Source organism: Petaurus breviceps, unplaced genomic scaffold (genome assembly GCF_028583685.1).
Source record: "Petaurus breviceps papuanus isolate PSGF00001 unplaced genomic scaffold, PetGlider_PUasm1.0 99, whole genome shotgun sequence".
Lineage (NCBI taxonomy): Eukaryota > Metazoa > Chordata > Mammalia > Diprotodontia > Petauridae > Petaurus > Petaurus breviceps.
The window spans coordinates 10,426,917-10,438,043 of record NW_027187465.1 but is presented as its reverse complement, the minus strand read 5'-3'; the positions used below and the strand labels follow the sequence as shown (position 1 = coordinate 10,438,043).

At 45.4% G+C, this 11,127-nt stretch overlaps 1 protein-coding gene across 1 annotated transcript in view; it reads left to right on the top strand.

Moving 5' to 3' along the window:
• WSCD2 (WSC domain containing 2) overlaps positions 1–11,127 on the top strand; it is a 158,156-nt gene that overhangs the window by 128,797 nt on the left and 18,232 nt on the right. Inside the window, exons 6-8 of the mRNA XM_069081392.1 lie at positions 1,749–1,858; positions 2,521–2,695; positions 5,209–5,373. Coding sequence (XP_068937493.1) covers positions 1,749–1,858; positions 2,521–2,695; positions 5,209–5,373 — 450 coding nt within the window. The remainder of the gene's footprint in view (positions 1–1,748; positions 1,859–2,520; positions 2,696–5,208; positions 5,374–11,127) is intronic.

Here is an 11,127-nt window from a genome sequence, read left to right as displayed (position 1 = left end):
TTTGCAGCAAAGTATGATGAGCGTTTTTTAGGTGCTGACTATGTGTAGAACATTGTGCTTGACCCTGGGGGAGATATGAAGTTTAGAAAAAAGACACGATCCCTGCCTTGGAAATTATAATGTGGCGGGAGAATGAGACACCACTGCAGGTGGCTAGAATATATCATTCCATGCTAAGTTCCTTAAGGAGAGCTATAAAACACAGTACTACATGAGGAAGGAGGGGGACAGTCATCACCTTTCAGTTGGACTTTAAAGAAGGGTAGGAATTCAATTGACAAGAAAGGGAGGGAGGGCATTCCAGGCATAGGGCACAGCTTGAGCAAATTCATGGAAGTCTTACAGAATTGGGATCAAAGGATCATAGACTTTGGAGCTAGAAAGAAGCTTCAAAATGAATCAGTCTCACCAAGTCTCTAGTACACTAAGGCTTTCAGAATACTTTACATACATGAGCTCATTTGAATCTCATGACAACTCTTAGATGCAGGATCTACAGATAATTATTATCTCTGAGACCTAGAGGTTATGTGACTTATATAGTCACATAATTAGCAAAGGTCCAGGGTAAGATTTGAACCCAAGTCTCCCTGAAGCCAAGTTCACCACTATAACATACTGGCTTTCCAAATGAAAAAAAAAACCTGACATTTATATCATGCTTTGGTATTTGCAAATTGTTTTGTATCCATTAGGTGATTCTAGCCCCACAATAACCCCAGGAGATAGGTACCAAAGTCATTATTATCTCTCTTTAATAGATGGGGAAACTGAGGCTCAGATATGAAATTCCTTGCCCCAATTCACCCAATTAGGAAGTGTCAGAGTCAGGATTCGTTCATTCCCAGGTCTCACCCAGCTCCAAGGTTAGCACTACCCATTAAGCATCACTGCCACTAAGGTCAGGCTGTCCCTAAAAGAACAGGCAGAACCGTCCAGAGACATCTCCCTGTCTGCCTGTCCCCAGCAGTTAAGTCTGAGCCTGACTGGGCACCCAGCTTCAGGTAGTGTGCCTGCTCCCTCTGGAGGCTGGCTGATCGAGGTGTAAATAAAGTGGGGCCCCTGATTAACCTGCCAGCACTGAGGCCCGGCTGGGAAATTGCCTGTCAGTCCCAGAATGTTCCCTCATAACTCTGTGCTTTAATATCCCAAATGAGGTCATGGAAGATGCAGTCCCTGGGCTTTTAGTGACCTGCCTTCCAGTGACAAATTCACACATTATTCAGCTGCTGTTGGAAAGAATAGAGCAGCAGATATATGCATATGTGAATGGCTATGTGGGAAGGAAAGAAAGGAGAGAGGAAGGAAGGAAGGAAGGAAGGAAGGAAGGAAGGAAGGAAGGAAGGGAGGAAGGAGGGAGGAAACCATATAAACCCTGTGCTAAGTCCCATTGTGGATACAAAAATAGAAGTGAAACATTAGGAGGGTTCAACTTCAGGGGAGGTGGTAAAGCTCTGGAGTCTTCATGGTGTATCAAGCCAATTGTGCCTTTAGTAAGTGCCTACCCTGTACCAGGCGCTGAGGCAGCAGGGCAGATGGTAATGCCCAATGGTTAGAGTGAGTAGCAGCAGGGCTGATGGTAAGGCTGAGCCTTGAAAGATACTAGGGAGTCTGAGAGCTGGAGGCGAGGAAGGATGGCGTTCCAGCAGAGGAGACCTCCTACACAGAGGCCAGAGAGACCGCATGTTAGGCATGGAGAACAGCTAGGGTGCCCGAGTGGCTCTGGATCTGCCTCTATTCTGATGCAGAGAAGGAGCTGACCCGGAAGGGGAGAGGGCGGAAAGTCCTAGTGCTGGCCCATCTGTCCCTGCCAAGGGACACTGAAAGGTTCAGGGCCTTAGCCAGGGGCCACAGCCATGTGAGTCACAGGTAGGACTGGAACCCAGGCCTTCCTGACTCAGGCTGGACCTCTGTTCACTAGGCCAAGCTGCTTCACTTTTCCTATTCCTATCAATTACTATTATTCCTACTAATAATGATTATCACAATTTATTATAATTCATTTTATTTTTAAAATTTATTTAAGATTTATTTTTAAAATGATACTAATAATACTGAGGTAGTATCCTATCAAAATGAACTTAGGTTCTAATACTTTTATTCAGCCACAAGAAAATTATATCCCCCTATGTCAAAAACCCTAAATAGGTGATGTCCCCAAAGTTTTAGTTCAGCTTAAAACTATTAAAGCCATCCAGGAGAGCTCAGAGGAGGTGACAGCAATACTAAGGACATTTGCATAAGGCTCTGTAAACTGCTGTCTGTCCATTGTCTCCTGGAGCCCCACAGTAGCCCTAAAATGGGTACCATGGCCACTAGTGACCTTATTCCATAGATGAGAAAGCTGAGACCCAGAAAGGTTAAGTTCCCCAAGGTCACACAATATCTAAATATCAAGCGTAGGATTTCAGAATTCAGCCTGGTTTGGCAGTGGGAAGGACTGGCAGGACCTGGCACTGCCCACGGCTGTCCTGCTGTGTCCAGGACCTGAGCCAAGCTTCTTGCTCTTTCCTCCCCCAGGAGTACCCCCTGGCAGCCCTGGGGGGGAAGGCCTGCCACTGTGGTTTCCCCAACACTCGCTTCCGCCTTCATGACCAGGAAGACGAGCAACTCTGTGCCCAGAAATGCGGCGGTGAGGAGTATGAGAGCTGTGGGACGGCCAATTATTTCATCGTGTACCAGACACAAGTGCAAGGTAGGTCTGGCCTCTGGCCCTCCTGTCTGCCCGGCGCAGCAGGCAGCAAATGCCACAGAACCTGCCCCCATCACCCTGGCTTGACAGGGCAAGTGAGATCATACGGGCAGAGTGCTTACCTAGCACAGAGCCTGGCAAATTAAATTTCAAGTACTTTGTGACACTCATTCCTTCTCTCCCTCTTTCCTAGACATCACATTACATTGTATATGAAACGGTTTGTATCATACACTTATCTCGTTCCTTATCCACCCACCACCCTTCTTGGGGGTTTCTGTTTTCTTTTTGGTTCTTTATTCCTGGGGCCTGACACATAGTAAGTGTTTAATAAATGTTTATGGAATTGAATTATATTCTATGACGGGGAACTCACTACCTCTTGAGGCAAACTTTCTACTTTTGGACAGATCTCATTGCTAGGAAGCCTTTCTTGTCATTATGCCTAAATTTGCCCATGTACAGATATTGGGGCATAGAATGACAATAACAACATTAATAGTAATAAGGGTACAGTGGACGGAGAGCCTCCTCAAGCCCCACCTCAGTGCAGCTGAAAGGTGGCTGTGTCTGAAGTCAGTGGATCTGTGTTCAAAACCCCTCTGAGACTGATCTGAGTCATTTTAATAAGTCTTTGAACCTCTCGGACTCAGTGTCCTCATCTGCAAAATGAGGGAGTTGGAGTGAGCCACTGTGTGTCCTTCCCTCGAGAATCCTATCCTAGACAAACCAGCTAGGTGACTATGAATGAATAAATAGAAAAGTCTTTATTGAGCTCTCACCATTTGCCCATCCAGGTGGCATAGTGATTGGAGCCCTGGGCTTGGAACCAGAAAGACTCATCTTCCTGAGTTCAAATCCAGCCTCAGACACTTAGTAGCTGGGTGACCCTGGGAAAGTCCCTTAATGATATTTCCCTTAGTTTCCTCATCTGCAAAATGAGTTGGAAAATGAAATGGCAAATCACTCCCATATGTCTGCCAAATAAAAACCCCAAATGGGGTCACAGAGAGTCAGATATGACTGAAAAATGACTCAGCAACAACAGCAAATGGACCTAGCACTTTGCTAAGCTTTAAAATAGAAGCACTCTAAGACAATCCCTACTCTCAAAGAGCTCACATTGAAATGGGGGAGGTGACCCATCGAGGAGGGCTCCACTTTAGGGAGTCCAGAAAGGCTCGAGAACCACAGGGTCGATGGCAAGGGCCACAATTCACTTAACCTCTCGGTGAGACTCCAAATTGCAGATGAGTTGCCAATCTGCATTAGGAAAGGGACTGTTGTTTCTAACCCAGAAACTGCCTATAGCATGAAATCACAATAAAAATATTATCACAAGGGATTATAGATTTAAGGTGAAAAGGACCTTAGAAACCATCTAGTCCAAACCTGTATATAGTCATATTGCCTGGGTACAAGTCCCCCATTGAAAGTTCCCTAGCCTGTGACCTAATTACATTTCTGATCCCAACTTTAATAGGACTTTTACCATCCATTCTCTCACTAGATCCATAAAATGGGCAGAATGAGATAAATGGTACCCATTTGACAGATGAGGAGAAGAGGTACAGAGAGTTATGATGTTTTGCCCAAGGTCTCATAGCTAATTGATGGCAGAGGCTGGACAAGAACTGGGTTTCTATTGGTTTACATACTCACTCAATGAACCACTGGACAGGGGCCAACCCATGCCTGTGTTTACCAGATGTCCGACATCCTTCCTCCTGTCTTCCCATTCCTCCTGACCCCAGGTGTGCCTTGTACAGCCTGCCCCCAGCCTGAAGCTCTTTCCTCTCCCTCCTCGTATATGGAGGAACCAGCTAGGCTTGGCAAGGAATTGGCCTATCTGCCACCAACAGCTGTGGGGGAGGAAGCATATCTTTGTTTTGTCTTCTTGGCTGCCTTTTCTTAGTCTATCCATGAGTTCCCATGGGGTCGTTTACAAAGTCGCTTTCTTTCCTTCCCCCCTTCTGATCATGGATCATTCAAGTATCTTCATAGACCTTGTAATGTAAAATGTTAGAACTGGGAGGGGCCTTAGAAGAGAAGATATCAGAGCTGGGAGGGGCCTTAGAACAGAGTATATTGAAGGACACTTAGAATAGAGAATGTCAGAGCTGGGAGGGATCTTAGAACAAGAGATGTCAGGACTGGAAGGGATTTTAGAACATAGGAGCACAGTATCTCAGAATCATAACAGGCCTTAGGGATCATCTACTCCAACATCTCCCTTTAGGAGCTAAGGAAACAATCCCAATGAGATGAAGTATCTTGCCCAATGTGACACACTTAAGTCTGCAGCTATTCTAGAACTAGAATGCCCCAGCTCTCCTGACTCCTTATTCAACATCCTCTCCATCTACTCCCTTTCGTTCCAGAGAATGGATCATCTACTTTCAAAGAATCAGGGCTCTGCTACCTCCTGCCCTGTCCCCTTCCTCACCATCCCCGCCCAGGTCTTCAGTGTCAACCCTCTCCACTGACCCAAGTCCCTGCTTCTGCTCTCTTTGCAGATAATCGCTGCATGGATAGACGGTTCCTTCCAGGGCAGTCCAAAGAACTCATTGCCCTGGCCAGTTTCCCAGGTGCAGGCAACACATGGGCCCGGCACCTCATTGAGCTTGCCACTGGTTTCTACACGGGTAGCTACTACTTTGATGGCTCCCTCTACAACAAAGGTGAGACTGATCATTTAGAAGGACCTTTCAGTAGGTTGGAGGTAGTGGGGATGGAGATGAAAAATGAAAAGGATGGAGTGTTCTGCAAGAAGGCAGCCATGTTGATAGAGGAGGAGACAAGGTCAAGGAACACTGAGCTATTGCTTGGAGAAGCATGGAATTTGAACTTTGAACTTTTCCATGTTCATCAGAGACACCATGGGTCATGCTCTGTTTGCAAAGTTCAAACAAAAGCACCATCGGGGAAAAGGAAGACACACTATCTCTGCCCTCAGAGGGCTTAGGATCTAATAGTAATGATGATTTTTCACAATACTATACACCTTAGAGTGCCAAACTACTTTCCATCTATTACTGGATTTGCTCAGCATGGATAGAGACAGGCTGCCTTTAGTGGAAAGAGTGTTAGAGGTCCAGGATCTGTAACCCTCCTCTGTTTATGAGCTGTGAGACCACAGACATATCCCCTCACTTTTCTAGACTATTTTCTCATCTATAAATTGGAAAGAATAAGCAACATGGTATTGTAGCACATATTGGCTGCATGGCCCTGGGCAAGTCACTTTACTCTTGGTACCCAGAAAACCCTCTAAAACTATAAGTTAGCTGCAAGGTAATTGGTGCTCTTTGTTGGCAGAGGGAGTTTCCACACTGGGAGTTCCCTATGATAAAACCACAGGTGGGGGTGGGGAGAGAACCAGAACTGGTGACAACAATGCCCATAGTACCTACCTCAGGAGAGGCAATAGTGCGTAGGGAGCCAACCTCAAAAGCAGGGTTCAAGTCCTACCCCAACACATACTGGCCATGTGATCTGGCAAAGTAATTGAGCTCAGTATTTTAGGCTACTCCGTGAGACTCATAGTTGCAGAGAAGGTTCCAACCTGCATTAATAGAGGGAGTTTCCTCACCTAGGAGTTCCTTATGACAAGGAAATCACAGACCCAGTCCCTATCCTTACCAAGCTCACAGGGCCCAGGAGGCTGAGACAAGATAATAAATTAAAAAGTGCCATTCTCAATATCATTTACTGTTAGTGGATCCTTATGGAAAGGCCATAATGTCAGTGGCGAAGCCATTATTGTTATCTTTCTCACTGTACAAATTGCAATGGTGTTTCTATAGTACTTTGAGAGTAGAGAATGGCTTAACAACACGAGATCAGGAGGTGAGGGGGAGGAGTTGTAGATGTAATTACAGCATCAGTAACAGCTTCTAACATGTAGGCCTACAGGGTTTGCTGAACATTTTCTCTGTATTATCTCAGCAGATCCTTACAATAACCTTTGAGGTAAGGTGCTATTAACATCATTCCCATTTTATAGATGAAGAAACTAAAACTCAGAATAAGTGATTTGCCCAGATTCTGCTGTGCTGCCTCTAATGAGGACAATTAGGGAGCCTGGCTAGGGATTTGAAATTGCTGAAGATGATTCATGCAAAGCCAAATGTCTACATGAAATCTGGGTAGAGAGTGGATACTGAAAATTGGTTTGTCAGGGTAGAACTAAGATGAAGTTTTCACTTGTTCCTCCTTGGACTCGACTTGCAATAAGGGAAATGGGGGCCATCATTCCTTGCAATGCTTGGGTCTGCGACCCCACATCCTCAACTGGGACATGTGACCTCTGAACCAGTATTCCGTCTTGGGCCCAGGTGGAGAACCCCCTCTATTCCATGAGTCCCTTACCACCAGTAGGCACTTTGGGGCACTGCCTTGGCATAGAACTAATGACTAGCAAGGGTATTAGAAATCCATTTTTACCCCCTCGGTCTGGTATAAGATATTGATATATTATGAAAAGGAGGGGAAGCCATCATGGCAGCTGAAGAGGGGAGGATGAAGGGACATGAAAAGAGATTTGAGGCAGAGACCTAGTAAGAGGCTGCTGTGAGAGTCCAGGAAAGAGGTGATGAAGGTGTGAACTGAGGGGTGGTTGTGTGAATGAAGAGGTTGCTGTTTGTCCTTCATTCAAAGAGGACCATGACATCAGGGAGGTGATGGCATGACATGAAAGTGAATTGGATTTAAGTGAGGCAGGGATGTACAAAGTCACCACCCCCACTTTTTCCTCCGAAGCCATCTGGGTCCAGTGGCAAGATATGGATCAGGACAACTAGAGATGGTCCCTGAATGAAGAGGAGTCATAGGAGAGAGATTCTAAAGGGGAAAGGCAACAGTTTTGACAACATTGTATAAAAGGGGTGAATGTGAGTGAGGACTCAAGGATATTACTGAAGTTGGGAGCCCAGGTGACCAAGAGGATGGTGGTGCCCTCAACAGAATTGGGGGTTTTCAGAAGATGGGTGGATTTGTTGTTGTTCAGTCATTTTTTAATTCTGTCCAATTCTTTGTGAGTCCATTTGGCGTTTTCTTGGCAAAGATACTGGAGAGGTTTGCCATTTCCTTCTCTAGTTCATTTTACAGATGAAGAAACTGATGCCAACAGAGTTGAGTGACTTGCCCAGGGTCACACAGCTAGGAAGTGTCTGAGGCCAGGTTTGAACTCAGGTCTTCCTGACTCCAGGTCCAGCACTCTATCTTACCTCCCCACTTAGTTGCCCAGGGTAGATTTGGGAAAGAAAATAATTTTTGGTCAAGCTGAGTTTGAGACTCCTGTCTAAAAAGTACCTGATGGTATAGGACTGAAATTCAGGATCAAGACTAAGGTAGGGAGCTGGTGACACTTGCTATGCATGGGGTTTCTCTTTGAAATTCTGATAAAATTTTTAATTAGATTTTAAAAATAATTTAAAATAATAATTAAATAATTTAAAAAATAGTTCCTCTCCAGACATTGTCCCATTTTGAACTATGGTCAGTGACAGGGGAATCCCATCATTAAATACCATCCAGAAAAAAAGGATATCTTTGTGGGCTGATCACAGATGGTGCACATAATAAAACTTTTCATGAAATGATTTTTACAATCCCTTCTTCAGGGGCTGGGATGGGTATGGTTATTAAGGACTGCTGTACCCAAGTGTTCAGCACTGTCTTGTTGCCGGATCCTGGTGGAAGAGAGCCACCGTCATAACAATCATTATCTGCTAATCTCCCCAGTGAAAAAACCCAGAGTAGAATTTAATGCGCTACTCAAGAAATCTACAGGCAGGACCCGATCGGGCAGACAGGCAGGGGGCGCTGTGGAGCCAAGTCCAGGAATGGGACCTGCCTCCTATTAGGAGACCGTGCAAATAGCTTAAGACCATCAAGAGCGCAGCCGGGGCAGCTCTGCCCATGCCACGCTTGCCCCACTCCGTGCTGCCAATTCCTGGGGGAGTGCTGGGCTCCTTCTGCCCCAGTGTAGAATTCTATATTGGAAAATCCTCCAGCTTGGAGTCAAATCGCAGGGATTGGATTCCTCACTCCTGTCAGTGGATGGGGAAAAATGCTGCCTCTGGAATTGGAAGACCCGAGTTCAAATCTCGACTTTGCTGCTTCATAACTGGGTGACCTTGGGCAAGTCATTCAACTCCTCTGAGCCCTAATTTCCTCATCGAATAAAATAAAGGTCTTGGACCAGATGACTTCTGAGGTCCCTTCCAATTCACAAGAGATCCTTCTAGATGGGATTGGACTAAAACTGACTCCTTCTAAATAATACATATTTGTGATGTTGTTGGTATGGAAACTCCCTCCACTGATGTGTGAGGGGGTGGGAGAGATGGTCTTTGAGGGGCCTTCTGGTGCTGGTCTGTGACCTCAAAGCAAATAGACAATTCATCTGTGACTTAGCATCTCAGAGAATAGCCTGGGGTCACTAAAAAATGAAGGGAGAATGGAAAGAAAAGAAAAAATCAGTGCCTGCCCTCGAGGAGCTTACGTCCTAACTGGGGGGATGAGCATGAGAACAGCTCCATGTATACATGACTTTTTTATGAGCAAAAATAGGACATTTATTCCTTTTTTTTTTTGCTTAATACATTTTTTGTTTTGTTTTAATTACATTTTATTTTCTTCCATTTACATGTAGAAACAATTTTTAGCACTGTGGTTTTTTTTTTAAGTTTTGAAATCCAAATTCTATCCCCCTCCCCCCTCCCTGAGATGGTAAGTGATCTGGACAAGACATTTCTGGAGTAGATGGGAGGGAGTCTCAGAGGGGAAATCATAGCGGCTGGGAGCAGGGGGAGGGGGAACTGGGCCTCCTGGAGAAGGTGGAATTTCAGTTGTCTTTTTTTTTGCCTTTTTTTTGGGAGGGCAGTTGGGGTTAAGTGACTTGCCCAAGGTCACGTGGCTAGTAAGTGTTAAGTGTCTGAGGCCGGATTTGAACTCATGTCCTCCTGACTCCAGGACTGGTGCTCTACTCACTGCAACACCTAGCCAACCCCTCAGCTGAGTCTTGAAGGAAGCCCAGAGGCAGCGATGAGGGGGTAGGACATTCCAAGTAGACTCTGGAGCTAAGTTAAGCTATGTATGAATCTTCCCTATGACATTCTGTTTCTATCTAGTCACTTCTGGTGATAGGGAACTCACTACTCTGCAAGACAAACCACTCCACAGAGTCACTGATTGTTAGAGGGTCTCCTTATGGAGAACCAAAAGTCGCCCCCTCTTCTCTTCATCCATTGATCCTGCTTTTCTGGGGCCCAACAGAGCAAGTCTGTCCTCTTTTCCTCATAAAATGCTTGGGTCCAAATTCTGCCTTTGTTTTTTTGCTACCTGTGTAAACTTGAGCAAGCTATTTTACCTGTCTGGGCCTCGGTTTCCTTTTTTGTAATATGAGGGGAATGAGGTCCCTTCCAGGTTTGCCTCTGAGTGTTTGATAAGGCAATCTAACTGTAGATAGAACCTTGTTGGAAACCAGCTTGATCCAGGGATAAACAACAGCCAGCTTCTATTGCACAAGGTATGCCAAGCATGGGAGGTGGGGCCTAAAGGTGGGATGAATGCCCGAGAAGCTCAGGCCACTCACTACCTGTCTCCCTCTTGCCTTGGAGACTCTGGGGACATCTTGTTCCACTGTTATGTTTATTGTCCTTTTTTCATTCTGGAACCTGTGGTCTTTTCAGGACACACCAGGAAACGGAGGAGATACATCCCTTCTCTCCTCTACCTCCATCGACCCCATCACTTGGTCCACCTTCTACAAGGATCAAATGAGATAATATTTGTATATTATCAGTGACCGATATATAAAATGTACAGAATATACACATATGCATACATATATGTATATATACACACACTGTGTTCATATGTATATATACATGTTGTATATATGTGTATGTATGTATTTATCTCTCCTCCTTCCACCTTCTACAAACATAAATATGGGAGGGATAGAATCATGAAATGCTAGAGCTGAAAGGAACTTTTGAATCAATGAATGAATTAATGAACCAAAAAGGCCCATTAAGTGCTTCCTATGTGCTTGGTACTGGGCTAAGCATCAGGGAATCAGAGTGAGCCAGGCCCTGCATGCCGGGAGCTCAGGGAAAGCAGCCCCTATGGGGAAGTGGTGGCCAGAGAAGGGGGTTTTGGTCTGGGAAGTTACAGGAAGAAGGAGTGAAGCCATCTGACCACTGGCACTCATGTTCTCTCTGGTAACAGTAGTGTGGATTTGATTCTTACTCAGCGAGGGGTCAGGGTCAGGGAGCTTGTTGTCATGGGAGGAAGATGGCTGGAGAACCACTTGCTGGGGTCCCCATTGGGTTATAGAGGAAGAATTCTCAGGAACTCTCCTTTGAAGTAACCTAGTTCCACCCTTTCATTGGAAAGATGAGGAAAGGTTGGGAAGGGGAAAATAA